Source organism: Centruroides vittatus, unplaced genomic scaffold (genome assembly GCF_030686945.1).
Source record: "Centruroides vittatus isolate TY-2023 unplaced genomic scaffold, ASM3068694v2 contig_754, whole genome shotgun sequence".
NCBI lineage: Eukaryota > Metazoa > Arthropoda > Arachnida > Scorpiones > Buthidae > Centruroides > Centruroides vittatus.
In genome coordinates this window covers 4,598,204-4,619,634 of record NW_027122490.1, presented here as the reverse complement: position 1 = coordinate 4,619,634, position 21,431 = coordinate 4,598,204, and the positions used below count along the sequence as shown (strand labels likewise).

General features: G+C 28.0%; 1 protein-coding gene and 1 long non-coding RNA gene across 3 annotated transcripts in view; one reads left to right on the top strand and one right to left on the bottom strand.

Annotated features, from left to right (window-relative positions):
- The window catches only part of LOC136981445 (uncharacterized), a 38,291-nt gene that overhangs the window by 1,708 nt on the left and 15,152 nt on the right, over nucleotides 1-21,431 (bottom strand). The window contains exons 2-12 of the mRNA XM_067277772.1: nucleotides 16,802-17,139; nucleotides 5,628-5,808; nucleotides 5,460-5,536; nucleotides 5,263-5,361; nucleotides 3,271-3,459; nucleotides 2,764-2,873; nucleotides 1,995-2,112; nucleotides 1,694-1,901; nucleotides 1,467-1,534; nucleotides 470-550; nucleotides 224-388 (exon numbers count right to left, since the gene is read on the bottom strand). Coding sequence (XP_067133873.1) covers nucleotides 224-388; nucleotides 470-550; nucleotides 1,467-1,534; nucleotides 1,694-1,901; nucleotides 1,995-2,112; nucleotides 2,764-2,873; nucleotides 3,271-3,459; nucleotides 5,263-5,361; nucleotides 5,460-5,536; nucleotides 5,628-5,808; nucleotides 16,802-16,856 — 1,351 coding nt within the window. The 5' untranslated portion in view covers nucleotides 16,857-17,139. The remainder of the gene's footprint in view (nucleotides 1-223; nucleotides 389-469; nucleotides 551-1,466; nucleotides 1,535-1,693; nucleotides 1,902-1,994; nucleotides 2,113-2,763; nucleotides 2,874-3,270; nucleotides 3,460-5,262; nucleotides 5,362-5,459; nucleotides 5,537-5,627; nucleotides 5,809-16,801; nucleotides 17,140-21,431) is intronic.
- LOC136981446 (uncharacterized) lies at nucleotides 13,654-20,548 on the top strand. Of its 2 annotated transcripts, XR_010881709.1 has the most exons (4): nucleotides 13,654-15,992; nucleotides 17,591-17,694; nucleotides 19,457-19,502; nucleotides 20,445-20,548. It is a non-coding gene; the product is annotated as an uncharacterized lncRNA (long non-coding RNA). The 2 variants fall into 2 exon arrangements; XR_010881708.1 differs by having other exon boundaries at nucleotides 13,655-15,992; nucleotides 19,457-20,536.

Here is a 21,431-nt window from a genome sequence, read left to right as displayed (position 1 = left end):
AAGTTAAAGCTGGAAAATAGGTATGCATAGAAATTGTTTTGATTTCTTTTAATAATCGATTAAAGTTTCTTGTACTTTGATATTCTGTTATTTCAGAAGTACCGTACTACAGAATACTAAATACTACAGAAGAAAGTGATAAAAACAATAAATAATAGCCTAATTGTGTTTGCCCTATAGATGCACAAATACATTCGAAACATTAGATTTTAATTGATAGTACCTTCATAAATATGTGATCTATCTTCGCAATTGCTGACTGTATAGAACATGATATCAGGATTATTGCAATCGGATGCTACTTTTGCACATAATGTAGTAGTACCAGGAACAACTCCAGTATAATCGCCAGTTATAGGACAAGGTGATATTTGAGCCATGTTTATTCCTATAATATAAATAATAATAATAATTTAAAAATCTGATCTATTTATTAAACAATAATGGAATATATATTTATGCAACTTACTTCCTTGCGTAATCCATGTTTCCTGTCTGAATTGTCTGTCGCTACAAAGAGTATCCGAATATTGCTTGCTTGGCTGAGAGCCTAAAAAAATAGATTAAATAAAATTAATTTTAAATAGTCTAAGTATTTTTAAACAAACACGATGCTACTAATCCTTAATCTATTTTCGTGACATAAAAGCACTTCACTCTAAAAATGTAGATTACAAGAAATAAATTAAAATTAAAACGTTATTCAGTTAACATTTTTAATTATAATTTTTACTATTTTATTAATACAATAACTAAAATTAATGTTTTAATATCTATAGAATCATATTACTTTGCTAAATATTTATATATTTAAAACGTAATTTAAAATACGAAAATCGCAATTTTTATAATGTAATAATTAAAACACAGTTACTTATTTAATATAATTATTAAAAATTATATAATTTATGTAGTTTTCTTCTGTGTTGTTTAAAATACAAAGATTTCAGTGCTGAATTAGAACAATGAATAATTTATTTTTATCTATTGTAATCGTGTCCTTAAAATTATTTAATAAATCATTGACACTTTTATTTTTGAACATAAAATCTATTCAGTTATAATTGTTCATTTAAGTTTAATTACATTAACTAGTTTGATTGTTATTATCTTACTACTATAATTTTCTATATCAATGCACAGTAATTGTATCCAATACGTTATAATTACAAGAGCCATACAAGAGTAGAATAAAATTGGCATAAAAATTAGTGTAATGATCAGATGTAAGCTATAAAATTGAATCATTATTTAATTCTTTTTTTCAAAATTGAATAATGAACTCAGATTCACGTCAGTTATATTTTCCAATGAAATTTTGATATTATATTTTCACTTTTTTTTTTTTTTTTGTATTGAATCGAAGTTGAAACTTCCTTGAAAATAAATATAACATCTAAAGAATAACTATTAATTTATTTAAGCATTTTAGACGTAATGACTGATATTAAATTATAGGTACTCACCAAACTGGAACTCTAAAACGTTAACACCACGTCTCTTCAGCCACAAACAATTATAGGATTCGTCTCCACTGAAACAGTATTGACCTGATAAGTACAGGATGTTGTCATAACACAAATCTATTCACTAAAAAAAAACCTTTAAAACAACCTTATGCTAAAGACAATCGGTTTTCTCCTTTCCCTCCCTCCCTAGCAGATTTTTTTCTATATTTTTCTCGATAACTTACCATTGAGTTACAGTGTATACAACGTATCTTTCGTTTGGCGTGTTATTTTGACGTCTAATACACCGAGCTGACACTGTCTGAAAATGAACGGAGTCACGAAATGTGAATATTTTCCCTTCAACTTTAATATGTTCCCATTGTCCTTGAATCCATTCTGGAAATTTACAACGTGATGTTTCTACCTGAGTAGGCAAGCTTCGATTCGGTACTTTAATAAAAATTGAGGAAATAAGTATATTTTTACTTTAATATTTTCCTTTTTTTTAAAGTTATAAGCACATTTAAGTGATACTTTACTTACGAGGCGTTAAAATAAGAGATTCGTATCCGTCCGTCGCGCTTGCCAACTGATTGGTGCATGTTGAATCCGCCGAAAAAGATACGTATACTCTCCCTGTAGTTTTGTCTTGTCTATAAAGCTGTAAATATATTATTCATTTTAAACTATAATAATAAATCTGAAAAACCCAATAAACAAATAATATTCAAGAAATCGCTGCATCGAAATGTTGTATAAGTAAATGAAATTTATGAATCTAAGAATTGTCATTAGGTGTTTTTAATTGTCTTGTTATCTTATTTCATTTTTGAAATTATGAAACTATGTTATATTTGAAAACTGACTCTCTTCAATCACAAATAATATATAAAAAATCATTATACATAATTATTTAATTCCAAAATTCTTAATTAAATTAATATGAATAGAAGATCAAGGATTTAAATCAGATACGTTTTAAAAAAATTAATACATTTAAATCCTTGATTGAATATTAATCTATTTATTTACGTTTTTAATTTGAAATAAGAAATTAAAATAATTTAAATTATTTCATATTATAATGATGCCATTAATTTTCAATAATGGCCTATACTCAGTTATTTCCTATTGATTCACATTATAATCTTAAATTATTACATGTATATATAAAACGGCTGTTTTATATATAAATATTAAAATATTATATTTCGCATTATTTATTACTTATACAAAAATTTCGAACGTTATATTCATTGTGAAACATTTTAAATTATTACTATAGAATAATTAAACAATAAAATAAACATACCCCGCATCGATATTTCGGTCTAGCATCGGGATTTTCACGTAGATCCATCAAAGCCAAATAACGATCGCCCATGGGTCCAGCCCAATCACCCAAACACAAAAAACTCACATCTGTTTATAAATATTATAATTTATATTAATATTTTTACTTATAAATTATTTGATACACTAATTCATTTTAAATAAGGTAAAAAATAAAATGGATATCCAAAAATAGATTTAATATACTGTATCATTAAGTCTACGAGATGATAATTTTATATTTTAAAGTAGAAGAATCTTTTATAAAAATTATTTGCTTAAATCATAGTTAATTACACGATTTATTACATTTACGTTATATTTAGATTAATAATTATATATAATTGTAATTAAATTGCAGGCTAGTGTATTTGAAAATATCAGAGAGATTAATTAGCATATTGTTTTATTGTTTTAAAATGCGCTTGAAACAAAATATTCATTAATGATTTCGTTTAAGTAGTTAGAATTTAAGAGATGAACTTACTCATGTTGGGAAAAGAACATTGTCGAAATCTGACACCAAGTTCGTTGCCATTAGGGCAATTACCAAGTTCCGATAAAGGTTGATCGCATCGGAATCCTCCTTTATTTGCCGTGTAAGTAAATCTATATCGGCCATTTATAGGGCAAAACAAATTTTCCACAGTAGAAACGGATCCTATTTGTTGTTTACCTGAAAAGATCGAATTAAATACGTTCATTTTTTGAATTTTATGCTTTAAAACTTCCATATATATCGAATGCATTCCATTTGGTAAACCTAGACTAACTGCAAATGTTTTTTTTTCTCACATCATCTGTCTAAGGAATGCGGGACCGAGTTAGGAGGTTTAGGGAGGAGTATTTTTTCTCACGGCTACCTGACCCCAGTTGAGGCTATATAAAACTGGGCATAACTTTCATCTTACCGACATGACATCATACACTAAGTGGGTGTAAAGTTAGTAATTGCATTCTCCGCCCAGGGAGGATAAAAATAAACCTACACGCTCCTCACATAAAGAAATATTTCAAAAGATTTATAGAAAACATACTTTATACTTTATAGATGATTAAGTAAACAAAATAAATCTAAAACACTGTCTACAATTTCAGTGGTGAAGCATTGTTGCGAAGATTTTGACTTGTCTTAGGCGCTTGCAGAGTTTATTCTATATATCTTACGTGTTTTTTAAACATTTTATAAAGTTTTTAAGTTCAAATTTTGTCTTTTGAGTTTTCTTATGCAGATAAATATTGATTTGTATTGTTATAATTTCGTATTGAGATTAAACGTTTATACTTAATTGCTTTTTATATATAGCCTAAACATGTGTATAAATGACAAAAAATTATTTTTGTGTATAGTTCAATATATATATAGCTTTTTAATGTGATTATAGAGAAAGCCATTCCATTATTACATTGAGCTTAAAATTAAAAAAAATGAATATCCTAACCACGCATGACGAGAAGCTTAATCATTTTTAAGGAACCACCAAACAATAGTTAATTATATGGATTTCTATAAATAGTCACATTTTTCTGTATTATTCTAAAGAAAAAAAACTTCTTTTGTACTTGATAAAACACTTTATCAAATCATTTATGATTACGAATAATATATTTTAATCCGAGTTTTACATAATTTTTTCAATTTTATACACTTAAAAATAGAATATAATTACAAAATTTAGAAAAATTAATTTTTTTTTTACACAGATTAATAACTGTCAGATCGTAAAGTCTAGAATTTTAATAATTTATTATAGCTCGTTATAAATAGGTTAATAATAACAACCTTCATTGTTACTTAATAATGTATTTAAAAAATATAATAATACTATTGTATAATCAAAATTACAATTTTTGAAGTTGTTATTTTCTATTTCAAATTCTTTTTCCTTGTTATTATTTTATTTATTTATTTGTGTTTTTTTTAGAAAGAGAATTCTTATCTATAAAAATGCACTCTAACTCATTATGAAAATTTATAAACATTATAAGATTATATTTCTTTTAATGTATGTGAGATTTGAGGGAAAAAATACTAGAAAATATTTAAATCTATAAAATATTTCTATAAAATTTAGAAAAATAGCATGAATAAGGATATTGAATGTGATTTAAATTCATTTTAAGCTCATGTTCAAATCTGGGTAGTGGTTTAAACTAAGTGTCTTAACAATAGACAAGCACTGTTGTCCTGTGGTAAATAAAAACGTGTAAAAAAAAGGTTGATGAACGCTTTCAATAACATAAGATGATCAAAAATTAAAGAAAAACTAGGAAGGTCGTATAATATGTCATTATAATAAATCTTATCTTTTTAATGTTTGTATTGTACTTGCGTGTCAAGTTACCTTTAACAAGTATCGCTAAGACAAAGAATTACGCGGTCTAAAAATCATAGAGGAGATCTGTAATGAAATTAGCGCATTCGAGAATAGCGTTTTTGTATTTCCTTGGGTAAGATAACCTTCCTTCCTTTACTTACGGAACAAAAGAATTTCTTTAAATCTTCTTTCGATAACATCTCGATCATTGGGACAAGTTGCTGTGGCTGCTTCTTCTTTTGTATAACACTTCGCAAGTCCTGTTTATAAAAGAGAATTTAATGCAAATTAATTAATTAAAATCTTTATAAAAATAATATCCTATAAGATGTTTAGATTTTAAATCACGTTCCGTTACCTTCCGTATGAATAAGTAATACATTTGGAGTGTTCATTGTTATATGAAAGCACCTCATGCAATCTTCACCTCCCGTGCTATTAATAAATGAAATATATTAGCTGTATTTTTGAAAAATAAATGTTTACAAAACTTGTTAAACGAAATTTTTCTGGGTTTTGTCAATACCTGTCTTTCAAAATAATATTGTTCCCTCTCCTTCGATGACATCCTCCCCAAGGCGGTATGGCATCTGCTTCTACTGTTATCTCAGAATAGGTGACAATGTTGCCTCCGTATGCCCCCGAAGCTTGTGTTTGAATCAAAAAAGTCCCTTGATGCTCGAGTGGAAAATAACAAACAGATTTAACTGCAAAAAATAAAAAATACATAAAATAAACTTGCTAAATTCAATAAGTTTAATTTAAATACTTAAAATTACTTAATTATTTGTCATCTTTCATCAAGTGATTGTTAAACAGGGAATAGGGAAGTTCTCAACATTTTCTAAAAGTGATAACCCAATAAGAGTTTTCAAATGAAACTTCCTGTTCTTTCTGAGTCGCTTTTCACATTCAGTTGATCACGGTATTGCCTAAAGGGTGTATCTAACAAAGGATAAACGAAACGGAAAGACTTACAGCAACTGAAGCCCACTTCCTTTCTATATCTCGATGACCATAGTTAATAAATAAAAAAAACTGAAATCGTATACGTTAGAAATATATTTGTAAGACGAAATTTATATTTATCAAACAAGTTTTCTGGTTTAAATAATAGATGTATAATTCCAGTTATAACAGTTCTGTGATATATCAGATGCATAACTAGCTACTTTGAAATAGTACAGGATATATATCAGATATATGAAGTTAAAAAAAAACTGTAGCTAATACGGCAATCCCTTTCTTTTTTAAGTCTTCTTCCCATGGTCGTGATTTTATTCCCTAAGTGTCAAGTGACCCATCTCAAAGATGGCGAGGGGTATTCAGTGGGAATATATGCGGTAACTTTGAAGTCCGTGGGACGAACTAAACAATCCAGGTCACACCGTTGTGTGAGTTAAACACTTGCAACCGGAAGTAACTTGATGTTGGAACATCCGGTAAGAACCTCCGGAAGTAAGGACAAGGGTCGCCTTTTCCCCATCTCTTTTGTGAGGTAGTAACCTACCACGGAGCTATTCTCAGTCTATCTCGATATAAGGAAGACAGGTACTATAAATCTGTGTCAGTTATGTTGACGAGCGAACCTAACTGTTGATTCGGTCTTCGTTTTTTAACGTGAGATAGCATAAATTTGAAAAAAAAAAAATGGTGTGTGTCTCAGCAAATTGTTCCATTAGATCTGCAGCGTTTCTTTGTCAAAAGTTAATCTGTTTGTATCCGGCTTGCCTACGGGTATATTCTTCATCCATTGTCTAAATCTCTTTAGTGTAGACTCGAAGAAAATCGTGAGCTATTTGCCTACATCGAAGTGGTTTGTTTACTTTTAACGAAAACTTTTTTTTTTTTACTTTCGTTTTGTATACGACAAAGTTTTACTCTTTAATTTAAGATGGTAATTTCCTTCGAGTAAGAGACATTGGAATTTTTTTATGGACAATTAAATCTCTACATGTTGTGCAAGCGACCCTAAAATCCTTAAAGATGCTTCACGATATTTATATTGTATTGGTCTCCAAAAATACTTCAATCGAAGCATAACTCGAGATATTCTCTCGGAATCGACACGATATAGCGTAAATAATTTCTATTGTTTCTTTGAGTTATTTGGAATAGAAGACACGACATTGGTATCAATGACCTCTGATATCACTAGGCACTGACCTTGTTTCATTGGAGAAATTTGGCATCTTATCTGATGGTTAATGACTAATGATTTGCGAGGTCAAGTTGTCTGAAAGGCAACTTTTAGCGAGAGGGATCGTTCTAAATTGTTCGTTGAAATATCGGATAACACAATAAATCTTAAAGCCTATTTGTAACATTAGATTCTATCAATATTCATTTTTCAAAACCTTGATATATGATATATTTCGATATATTCGTACGTAAACTATAATTAATTATTTAAAAATATCGTAATCTTAACAGAACTATTTCATTCTATCACTTTTTATAATGTACACTAGTTATGTTTTTGTTGGTTTTTTTAAATCCCGAAATGTCTTTTTTATCCCTCTGACATTTCGTGTGGATCCGTCTATTCATTGTTCATGGTATATTCAATAGATTCGAATTTTTCGTACGCGAAAAAACCATCAATCTTCATTAATATTAAACAGTCATGTCACTGTTTACGGATAATTTATAATTAATGAAGACACTTTCAAAGCTATATATTTTATTATAAAAACTCCTTGAACCTTTAGCTGGAATTCCATTTAAAATTGTTATTCCATCAATAGTCTACATAAAAAGCGCAAATAAGTATTACCAAAACCTGCATTGCGTTATAAAAAAATCAACTTTCACCCATAAACATGCTAGGAATCTCAATAGCTCTTTCACTTAGCATTAATTTTACGATGCCTACAACAACCCTATACTAACGAATTAACCTAATTCCAAGAAGATGGATTACTAATGGATTTTTTTAAACTTCGATCATAAAATTCCAATTTCCAATAAATAATAGACAATAAATCACAATTACTTTTTATTATTCTAAACTATTGCTAATATTAACATACTTATCTTAATCTTTGATCATTTCTTTAGAATATATTAAGAAAATACAAGACGTTAACTACTTAATTATTCAAAATTAAAATTCTTCTAATTATATTTTTTTTTGGGATCGTAGAATATTTAAGATGAAAATCACTAGTATTTATGTAACATTAATAAATAATATTTAATAGAAATTATTATAGTACTTAAGATTAATAATAATATTAATTGTGAGAATTACTTGAAATTATTCTTACAATTCCTAAAACACAAATAAATTCTTTCATTGTTCCGGAACACTGAAATTAACACTGATCAAAAGTAAAACGGATCTTTTCATTTATCCATTTCTTCTTCTTTTTGTTTTTTCTTTACTTTATTTTAAGAATAAAGAAAATTGACATTCTCGAATAATCGTAATTCTAATGATTCTAAGAAAACTGCGAAAAAAATTAAACAAGTTCGGACTATCAACAGTAATAAATAAATCAAACTTGAAAAAAATATAGTCGAAGAATTTAAGAAGATTAAATTGAAATTTATAGATTTTAAAGTTACGTTTTTACTTAAGTTTAAATTTTTATGTAAAACATTAAAAACATATATAAAACTAAACATATATCTTGTTAAGTACATTTTAATGAGATTCAAACCAATGTAATTTTTTAAAATTTTAACCTTAAATTATAAGCTTTAAATTAATCTATTTGATGTGTTTAAACACAAAAACATTTTGATATCAGATTAAAGTACATTTTAACAAATTCAAACAACTTAATTAAAATAATGAAAGATAAACTTATTTTATCGCCAAGAGAAACAAATTTATTATTATAACTTTTGGAATCCTACTTTATTAATCTGAGCTGTCAATAGCTTTATGGGATCAGGGAATACACCCGTTTTGCCATATTTTTAATTAATTAATTTTTTTGTTTTTTTATAGAACAAACGAAACTTTATAACAAAAATCAGCATTAAATATTTTATTTTTGTTAGTAAAAATAACATTAATTTCTAGGGATATGAACCATAATGGGCTTCAAAGTTTTCTCCGCGAGCGAGATAATATTACTCCCCCCTCCTCTCGACGGCCCTGTTATTAATATACGAATAAGAAAATTCTGTTTAAAATGTATTATAACGATAAAGACAATCATTTAGAATATATTTCAATTTAAAATTTGATTCTTAATACTTTTCTTTGCAATTTACGAATATTCTTTACGTCTTTGCTTTGAATATCTTTCTATTATATCATTCAACGCTATCATAAAAACTACGGAATTGTTCAGTTTAATGTAGATGGAGAATGACACTAAATACATTCTGGTTACCAAATTTTGGATGACTTTATTTCGTGAAAAAACGAACAATAGTTTGATAGCTGTTTTGAATGGCATGTCGAGAAGAATCTCCATTGTTCCAGGAATGAAGTGAATGATGAAAGCGCTATGTGGAGGTGGAGATGAGCCTTTTCAGGAATAATAATAGTTTCTGCTATTGTTATTACATAGAGCTATAGGACCTGCTGTGACTTACACCGTTATTTTTCTTTATAATCATTGTCTAACATTGGTATCGTCTCGTGACAACTTTATCTAATGGTTAAAAATTTTTCCTACATCCAAAATTTAATCGTAAACTATAAACGTAGACCTATATATATATATACTGTATATATATTTTAATTTATGGCCTTTAATTCATGCAATATAGGTTGCTGTTTTACGATTTTATATAATACAGAAATAATATTTTATTATCTTTCGAATTATAATAATCTTGTTGTTGAATATACAAATTTAAGCTTGTTTTTATTTCATACACTATTATTTCCGATTTAAAAAAAAAAAAGCCAGAAAGGGGTAATAAGATAGGGCGATGACACCTGTTACACTGAAAAGAAACTAAAATTGGAGGATAGAATAATCTGTTAGATATAAAGATTTTTATATATTTTTACATTTATTTTTAATTTCAATCTTGTTCTGCTTGTATTCCTGGAGGCTGTTCTAACCACCTGCAACCTATTCAATCATAAACTGATTTCAAATAAATTTAATAAAAGAAAAAGAATATTTTATACTATATTGTCACTAAAAACTCGTCAAGAAGTCCATTGATCAGTTTTTATATTTTCAGTAATGAGTAAATCAAGCATAGGATTAATGTTTCATAACTTAAAGAGCAATTTTCTTTTTTATTCAGATTATTTATGAATTTTAATTAGACTAAATGCAATTTTATAAACCTTCAGTCTACTTAAAACGCGTTAAAGAACATGAGTCGACTCGATATCTATTCTTTAACAAATCAAATGATAACATCAGATTTTCAAGGTGAATTTAAGCTTCAATCAAGATATTATCTATCATTTATTTCTTTCTTTCCTCTTCATTTTTTTTTTTTTTTTTTTTACAATTATAACTTGCTTCATAATACACACAGCTGATTATAAATATCTGACTGACTCATCAAAATTCCGATTTGGCATTACAAAAATTTCATGCAAAAATAGCCTTGAAAAATATGATACACACGACATTAAATTCGATAAAGATAGAAAGAAATTCAGAGATTTATGACATTGAAATATAATATTTTAAATTATTTTCCTCAAACGTATGCAAATATAACTTTGCTAGGATTAACTAACTTTCTGCTCAATAATCAGTTTCTACTTGAGGAAACGAATGCAATACATTATTTAAATCTAGCGTATTTGTTTATTGCAAACTTCACGAAATAAAGCGGGTGAGGAAGATAATATCACCTATGCAAATCCCATGAGTATTACGATATTCGTACTTATACTCACCAATAAAGTACATTATTAGAGAAATTATACGGTGAAGGATGTTGTTGTTTCGTCAATTAGACAATGTTCCCATACTCTTCGTGTCACGTATCTAAACATTCCGTTCTGCTTGAGTGATATTTTCGAGAGATCTCTTATCAACGACTTCCGTCCTACTGTCAAATACTGTGCACGATTATAGTTAGACATAATTTCTTATAATGCTTGATAAAACTAAAAAATAAAAACTTTCACTGAAAGATAAGAGGAGAAAATGAAAGCGTTCTTAATTAATTAATTGCTGTTATTGCTTTTATTATAATCAGTTTAACTAAATCGTTCCTAAATAATAAAGTGGAAGAGTTTAAAATCGAATTTTCTCTTTAAAAAGTTTAAAAAAACAATGCACATCAGGTATAAATCCTCATCGATTTTTATATCCATTAGAAATGTTTTAGATTATTTTTATTTTAATTTATTATGTTGTTAGTTGATAATATATGCATCATTTTAATATTATCTGATATTCTCTAAATAAGAAAAACTAAAGTGTGATAACTTTGGTTTAATCTGTACATTTTAGCTTCTTTAACTTTATTTTACATAAGGGATGATGCGTGTTACGCAACTTTTTGTTTTCCTATCGGCAAATGCAGTAGCCTTATAAAGAACCTAGTTTTGCATAAATGCTTCGTTAAGTCTGTACAAAGACCCGTGCTACACCTAATTATCACCATTGTAATCATTTTGCCACCTTCTGTTAATGATTGTCCCACCCTGCAATTGTCGGTTCCTGTTTAACATGCATTCTTCTTCATCCGATGAACGATTTATTCTATATAAACAAATCGTTATTTATAATAATAAATATCTTACCACTTATTTTTTTGTAAAAATTACAGTATACTAAATTTCTATGATACTATTATTAAAATACAGTAATTTAGTATTCATTCGGGGTCTTGATTAATCACTTTTTAGAAACTAAATAGCCTAAAGTTTAGACCATCAATTTCTATGTAAAATTTAAAATTTCTTTATTACATTTATTATTTATTTTAAAGTATTAAGTAAACAAAATTTAGAGCTGAAAATTTTGTAAATTTTCTATTAACAAAAGTCAAATTTATGCAGTAAATTTAGGCTTATATTCTCCTACCTAATCATTATAATTGAATATTAATTATAATTTATCATAAATTAATTCAACATTAACACTTTAATAATTATTAAACCATAAACTAGATAGTCGCAATCGATATATTTAGCCAAAAGTAATTATGTTGGTATTTTCAGAAGTTTTAATTTATCCTATAGGAATCATAACGAGTTCAAACTAACATCCCTGTTGTCTCGGATTATACAATACAAATTTAATATTTTCTATATTCAATTTCGGTGTTATTCATTGATGATGAGAAAAATAAGGTCAAGGTATTTTCAAACAAAGAATAAAACGTAGATAAAGAATACATGTATCAGCAATTTCTATTTGACTATGATTATTTTTATTTATATAATGAGAGTCTAAGATCAATCAACTAATAAAACATGAAGCAAGGTCAAGAAGAATCGTAATGTGACCTCATTACATCAATATACTGTACCTTTGCTTATGACCTATCTTAACCATTTGAAATTATACCTCTGAATAACTCTAATTTTCTATATCTGGAGTAAAAAACAAAATAAGATATATATTTGCCAGAATTATATATATCTTATCTTTTTAAGAATTAAATTACATTTGTATAACAAATAACTTTTTTAAACTTTATTAGCTACTTTAAATTATATGACAATATTTTAATATTGTAATATCCTTCATTCCTTAAAATATTATCTTAAAAAAAACAATCATTTTTTATGTTTATGAAAGTTATTGCATGTTAAATAGGAGATCACAGCTTGTAATACATAAATTTCCTATTAAGTAGAACAAATATCTATCTACTTAAAATAAACCTGAAGTATAGTTAATTAAAATATTAGAAATCTAAGCCTGTATATATATATGAAACTGATAGGTGTAAAGTTTGAGAAAATATTTAAATTTATTGTATAATTAATGTACTTGTTAAATCTGCAGTTATTAATTTATTAAAGTTATACTGTAATAAAGACCTATAATTTCATTTCCGACCATTAAATTTCATTGAGAAGTAGAAAATGAATTTTAATGAAATAGTAACCCAGATACATAATGCCATCAATTATCATTAAAGGAATTCGAGTGCAATAATCCCAAAGTCTGTAAATATGAATGGAAACATTTTCATTTATTGTCTTTTTTTTCTCTTTCAGAACAGGTTTAGGATGACTGGCCACGTGTCCCCACGTGGCAGATTTTTTACATTGAAGCACGCAATAGCTCAAATGCAGATGTTGGTAGTTCTACAGAGAAGGACCTGAGAGCAGAATCTTTTACGGCTTTTTGTTCGCACAAAACATTCTAGTCAACAGAAGACAATGAAAACGCATGGACATCTGTCGACGTCTGCACACGCCAGGTGGTCAGTAGCTAAGCAACCGTTGCATAGTTACCCCCAGGTGATGAAGAAAGGTGGGCCAAACTTCCTCGGATTCTATTAAACGAAGCCCTACTCAGTATTAACCTTTAAAAGATAAACAGATTTTATTTACGAGAAGTAGGAAAGGCCTTTTCTCCTGTCAAAATTATGTGAACCATCAAATATTCTTAAAAATCTTAGATGGAATATCCAAAATTAATTATGATTTTTACATAATTTTATACGTAATTAAGCGCCAACGAATAGCAAAATGACAGACTGATAACAATATAGATTAAAACATATTATTATTGTTATTATTAACTTCAGTCTATTAGGAGGCAGCTCTTTTGCCTCTGGAAAGCGGCTGTGGATGTAAGGGTCATTAAAGAAAGGAATTTTACCTAAGAGGGCACCTCTTGTGATCTCCAGGAAGGCAAAGTATTTGCAGGGTACCGCCTCGAGTTTTTTCGCTTCTTTATAATTGAATATTCGCCATCTTGTGTATTGAAAAATGTCATAATTATTAATATTATTCCCTGTACGAATGAACATGTTCTTTCAGAAACTAGACCTTTATGGCTATAATATTTAAGAGCTTTATAAATACTAAGATGCTGCAGTCATGCAGTTACTCCGCCCTGTTCGTTCTTTGCTTGGTATGTAGCCCATCCCTAGTTACAAAACTGTTGGGGGTGGTAAGAACAACGACTTTTAGGAGTGGAGTTAATTGACAATGGCGAATTTTTGAATCTGCAGAAAATAGTCGAAATATTTCCCAAACTTTTAAACGAATAAGTAAATATCTGCATTAATGTTTTGCTCCGGTAGACGAAATACAGTGAATTGAGTTAAATAATGAAAATTGTTGGCAACCTTTGACATGGAAACAGAAGGTGAGAGAAGATGGAAGGCAACAATCCGTACCTTTTTCCACTCGATGATTTTACAGACACCTGCTGTGAGAAGCAAACAGGTGCAATGGCTGAATTATTATAAAAATGCCTAACGAAGATGTTCTGAAAGTTAAAATTTCAGTAAGATCTGGTATAATTTTATATGGTTTCTGGTAATAATCAAACTTCTTCGCCCATCTGAATCCGAGCGCTTCGTACAAGAACCATCATACGAGACAATAGCAGACGACGTGGTTCACCAATCACGTGACCTGGGACCTCCTCACATCCGGTAGGGTCGCGACACAATCTGACGTCAGCAGAATAATCTACGGATGTCGTTAGCTAGTAAAAACATAGCGACATTGCAACATATGGGAATTTAAAATTCTTTGTCGAATGTAATTGTCTTCAAACAAATAAAAGATGCTAAGGTTCCAACTTCATTCATTACTCAGATTGTCTATTGTTGGAAAGTTCCATTAAAATTTATTTTGCAACAACAGAAAAGGATATTTTAATGGTGTTTAACAGTAATGGAAATATATGTCGTTTATTACCCACTTTTAGCACTTAACATTTCTCTCTTTAATTCTTAAATATTGATGGTTGTATGCATGTCCATTTTTAATAAGTGGCAAACCTTTTTACAATAAAATAAAAACAAATTATTGCCTTAAAATAAAAATATTTAAACTCGAAAAGAATAAAAAATCCACATGTAGGCGTTTACGACTATTTTTCTGCAGCTTTTTATCTCTTCTTGCAAAAATATGCTAGCATCTAAATTAAATCTTGTATTTTGTTTTAAGATGAAAAGTTTTCCTTATTCCAAAAAAAGTAAATCTGATAACTTAATTCGGGATTTGATCCGTGCTGTAAGCCGAAATCACGGAATTATCTTGTCGATCAGACTAATTTCTTTTCTTTCCCACGGTCGACTAAAGACTGTGGTGGGGGTTGAAAAAAAGAGAATATTCCCCACAGGACGGGGGGTTATTGTATGGTTCCCAGTCTGCTCAGAAATCTTACTGAGTTCAGAGGAAACCTCTAGAGACAGTGAGGTTGAACGGTGGAGCACGCAAATGTCTGCCTAGCTTCCGTGACTTAAGGTGTTTGTTGTAGCAAATGAAATATCATCCAAGTGAAACTCCCACGGATATTTAAAATCCTGTTTTGTATAAATCTTAGAAAAACTTTTGAAAATAAAATGTTTTCGAAAATGACGTGATGTCAATTTTGTTGCATAATGCAACTCGGAACAGAACGATTATAAAAAAAATACGAATGTTAGATAAAATACGTATTAAACTGTCGATTCAGTGAATTTATAAATAAAGCCATTCTTTCAGTTTTCACGGAACATGATTACGAACGTTAATCGAACAGGATGATAGAATGTAACAAAGAGCGTTGCAGTCACAGTTCTGATTTTCGACCACCTGGAAATTTCCAGCATGCTTGGTTGAAAGTAATTCGCAAAAGTTCACTGTTTATATAGAAAGTGAAGCAAAATTAACACATATAAATGCCATTTTAAATGATTAATTTCAGAAATAAGAAGCGAGATCTCAGTCCTTGAGAAAGATGACCTATTGCGTCACTTTGTAAGTTGCGGATCGTCTTCGTTTGTATAAGTAGTCTCTATACTTATTATATATACTTTAAAATAAGTCTAAGTCATAATTAATTTCAATATTTTAAGGATTAATAATGATCTACAACACTCCATAATTTAAGTATTTTTTCTCTTATTTATAAAAACATTTTTCATCTGCATTATTTTATAGTCTACTTTTTTAAATAAAATTATTCAACGCATTTAAATTTGCATACACTTTCCTCCTTATAATACAATTAAATCTACGACAATGAATCATTTATTAAGCAGATTGTTACAATGGATAATATTTTAAAAAAGAAAAAAAAACCACTGATTTGTACACAGGAACGACATACAGCATTTGTTTTACAGATTGATTTTCCCTGGTAATTCTGGCCACGATCCAGAAGGGAAGCGAAAAATTGAACTTCACAATTGCTTTATGGCATTCGTGATCAAAAGCAATAGTCTATACAGCGATCAACTTTCGCAGCCACTTATTAACTTATCGTATTTAAACATAAAATGTGTTTAAAATAACGATAAAAAAATATTTAATCGTTTGTGGCAAAATTCCTTGATTTGTGGATCCATTATGTGACAAAGAGACAAAAGTTTTTTTTTTTATAATAGTCCATTCGACGATTGTTCTTAAACTATTTATAATTCTTAACTATTTATAATTTAACATCGTATAAGATCTATATTCAAACGATAAATTAAATATTAAACGAAAACTTCGTTAAAACATACGGCAAACGCGACATATGACAGTCCATTTAAACAAAGTACCGGCATGATTCAACAGGTCGTAGGAGAACCCACGCCGTGTCTTGTTTACGTCATAATTTCTAAGAAAGTTGTTTGAAATTTACTTACCTTGTTGAACATAGTTTGTAAAGAGTAGTAAATACATAAACGTAACGACCACCATGCTGGTTGACCACGTGTACAGGTGGGTTAGCTTCCAATGTGGACAGGTGTGTGAATGGAGGGACTCCAGGAGTTACTGGTGTTCTCCTCTGGATCCTGTGTGAATGAAGCGTGCAGAAGTATGACGTAGCTGAGGGGGGTCAGGCGTGTCTGGCTGTTCCACCAACCATCACCTGTTGCGGCGAGCAAAGACTTCAGACCGGTTTTAAACAGCACAGGTGAGCCTATTGGTCAGTGTCGGACGATGAAATATCATGTGACACCATCAATGGATATTATACATCCTGCAAAAACAGAAGATCAACAGTAAATGAGTTTTGTTGATAATTCAAGCTGACATAATGAACCAGCTTTTTTTCCCCCTTTTTAATGTTGGATAAAATTGAATTGCTTCACCGTATATTCTATAATTGAATTTTTAGTTGTAAGTTTTAATATGAAAATTCTCATCTCCGAAATGTCTTTTTGTTAATAAATAAAATTATCTAATTAATTAAAAATCAAAACACAAGTAAAAAACGTCTCAAATAACAGAACGTAGTACGACAAAATTACCTATAATTAAAAATAATGAAAAATATATAAATTTATTAAAATAGATACACGATCAATTTATAAATGAATTAAAATGTTACGTATTTGATTTTAAATGTAGAGAAATGATAAAGTGTAATTATTCAAATAGTTAAGCAAATTGTTTACAACCAATCTATCATATTTTTACTTTTTAAGGAGAAGGGGGAAAAAATGATTTAATGTGAGCCTAACACACCTTTATGGAACACTTTAGGAAAGGATGTCGTCAGGAAGACGGGATTGAAAAGCTATGAGTCAGTCAGGTATGTTGTCAACACCCAAACATTAGTTTAGTGATACTTAGAGTACATGCATAATGTAATTACATCAGGAATGCGTAACATAGTCTAAAAGTTTCCAAACAGGACTGTAACATACTTTGAATCATAAATATACTATAAATCTATATAAAAAATGATTTTTTTCATGATGTCTTTAGGCAACATAAACTTATAAGCAGCGAAACTTTTTCTCTTAATTTCATTCAGATTACTTTCGAATTAAAATTCCAAATAATCATACTTATACCTGTTCAAGTTTTAAAAACCCAGCTACAGAGAAGAGAGTACTGGATTATTCATCTACATTTAGTAAATATTTTATTAAAAATTAAAAACTCATAAAAAATATGGCTACAGTCTACACTAAATATTGCCTAAATATAATAATACAAATTAAATTTGTATTATACTTAAGACTGTTCTTTTATAAATATAAGATGTTGAAGTAAAAAGATTTGAATATTTTAAATTAAATAGACCTACTTATTATTAAAACCTTGTTTTTTTTTTACTTAACAAGCCAAAAGGTGTATAACATTCCGATTTAATGAAGTCAAACAAATGCATGCTTCAGATATGATGTCACAAAATTCAAAAAGAATTTAAAATACTTTTATAGTTATTTATTAAAAAATCATTTTAATAAAATTACTTAACTTTTTAGTATTATATGAAATTTTATTTCATAGATTTAATATTATTTTTAATAGATATTTCCTAAAGAAACTGTAATTTCAACAAGAATAAAATAGAATTATAAATAATTAGAATAATTATTATTTTTTTTAATTTTAAAACAATAAGAAAACTGTGTGAAAATATCAATACGCAATTGAAAAATACACTTATTTAACGATTTGTTATAACTACAGTATATTTATAACTGTATACTTGCTTAATGCGAATTTTGCACTTTATACTTGTTTAATATTTATTTATTTATATTTTATTAAAATATTTATAGAACATATATTAATATATAAATATTACGATTTATTTTCAATAATAAAACTATTAGGATTTTATGCTAATTTATAATACAGGTTTCTTGTTTCGTTTAATAGCGGAACTAGTGATTAATTGTTCTGGAATCTGGCATAAAAATTATATTCGAAACATCTATAAAAAATACACATAAAATTAATTAAACTCATTTGAATTTTATTTGTGAAGTAGGCTTTATAAATGCAGTCTGAAAAAAATTTCAAATTTTAGTAATAAATCTTTATAAAATTTACAATTAATTTAGATAAAATGTGTAAATAATATAATTACTTTTCGTTTGGACAGATATAAGTAATGATATTATCAACATGTACTGTAAATAATAGGTATTAAACGTGTATAATAATATAATATTAGATATACTAAACATATATACTCTTTCATTCATACACCAAATGTATATTTAGAGCTGAAAAAAATAAATAATTATATAAAGAGTTGAAGACATTGCTGAATAATCATTAAAGCATAAAATAATTGTCTATGCTAAATTTTAAAACTTGTCATGCATCCCATTTTAAAATAATTTTATAATAAATTGTTAAGGTCTAGTTAACGACCTCTTCTGTTTATTAAATTAATAAAAATACTTATCTATATTTTGATCCAGAAACACACAATGGCGTTTAAAAATTTTAAAGTGTAATAATTTTATATCAGATATTATAAATTAAGTTTAACGGATACAATGATATATACTTTACGTTATTAATTTTTAAAAAATACGCTTCTATCACAGGAAAATACAGTACGAAAACTGTAAAATTGTTTAACGAAGAAAAATTGTACGTATGACATAGCGGAACAATACAGTTTTATATCAGGAAAACTGGAACATATTCGCAGGAAATCGAACCTACTTTCAATTTTGTATCATAATTACTTTCGGGGGTCTATATTACAGATTCTCATAACGTTTATTAGCACGACCTAATTATATACTAGATTTAAACACTACTACGTAGGACGATGACTTGATTTGGCAAATGACAAAACACGTTTGTATGATGGAGTAGCTTATCAAGATAAATACCAATACCATGAGGTGTCACGTCCTCATTGATCTTGCATCAATTCTTTTTTTTATTCTATTAATATCTTGTTATCGATACCACCTAATAAGGTTAACACGTATTGTTCGATTTTCTGAACAACTGAATCGGAAATATTTAAATAGATCGACTTTGTTCGGATCTTCTTTGATATGGATCTCAATTGAAAAATGTCAATAATATAAACGATCTCTTATACCCTTCTCAAAATATAATTTTCTATAGGATATAGTTCATTCTGTTCATTCTACTTTTTCAATTAAGTGTCGTTGATTTTATAGCATTAAAGTTTATTCAATGAGCATAACTGTTTGAGTAAATTCTATGCAATCAATAAGAATGATACTCGTATAGATCACGTAACGATGACATTGTTACGTTTAATAATAACTTCGGAACTGGATCGTATAATTTCTTGTAAACGAATTGTGAAAAATGATTATAGGAACAAAGGGGTTGACGTTTATTATTTTAAAAGTATAAAAATTGATTAAAGAATGTCAACAGAACAATTTATGTAATTAGGTTAACGGAAATAGCAAAAAGAAATGAATAAATCTTCGAAAAATGCCTGAAAAAAATTTTACTATGTCACTATTAATGGCTATGTAACCTTGCATAGGTTTATTTTTCACATGCTTATCGTAAACCACGAATCATGTTTATTTCTTATAGGAAACTTTTATTTAAAACAGCATTAGGAATAAAAAATAATGCCGAAATTCGTAAAAAGTGAGCTTCATGAACATAATACGAAACTTAAAAAAGTTTTTGATTGTATGGAAAAAAAATACGAATTTGTTGATGCATGTAATAGAGGTAAGAAAAACTTGAAATCGCCAAAGCATAAAGTCTATTCAAAGAATAAAACATATAATCAAAATACAAATTCCGGTTAAGATAGAATTTCTGATATTTTGGATATCGTAAAAAATAAAAAAATTAATAAGTAATAAATTTTATTATTTAAACAATGAAGAATTTAAATAATTAAAATTCGACCGAATTAAATGTAGAAATTTCGATAATAATATTAACGTATGTGGATCCATTAATGTTAATAAAAAATAGGGGTGTTAATGATTAAATTAGTATAAAAATTTAGTCATATGACTTTATAGAATATTCTTTTTTCTTTCTCCGAACTGAAGACATAATTTTGAAATTGAAAAATATAAAAAAACAGGACCATTGATAATTGATAAAATTATCAAAATTGTTAATATGTTTAATATTATTGTAGATTGTACGTAATTTTTGAATAGATAGGAAACAGTTCAATTCCTTTCGATTACATCTGCAATGGTGCACAGAATCAAGACCGAAACAATTTCCTTCCGTCTGTTCCAATATTAGATTTGGAAAATTAACAATATTGAATGTTTTCCTCGAAGATGCAACGGAGAGAGATGCAAATAACACACCGTGATAAATACAAAAACTTCTTCTGCCATGGAAGTTTTCTTCTTTAAGAACATTCGTTCAAGTTTTACAAGGTAAATTATCGTTATTGTTATGATAATGAGTTTGAAAATAATGAAACAATTATAAATATCCTATTTTAAAAAGTTTTAAAACAATTTTTCGGTTTATAAGTAGGCTGTTTAACTTTTACATGCTAATTAGTTATTGTAATTATTCAATTTTTCTTAATATTATTGT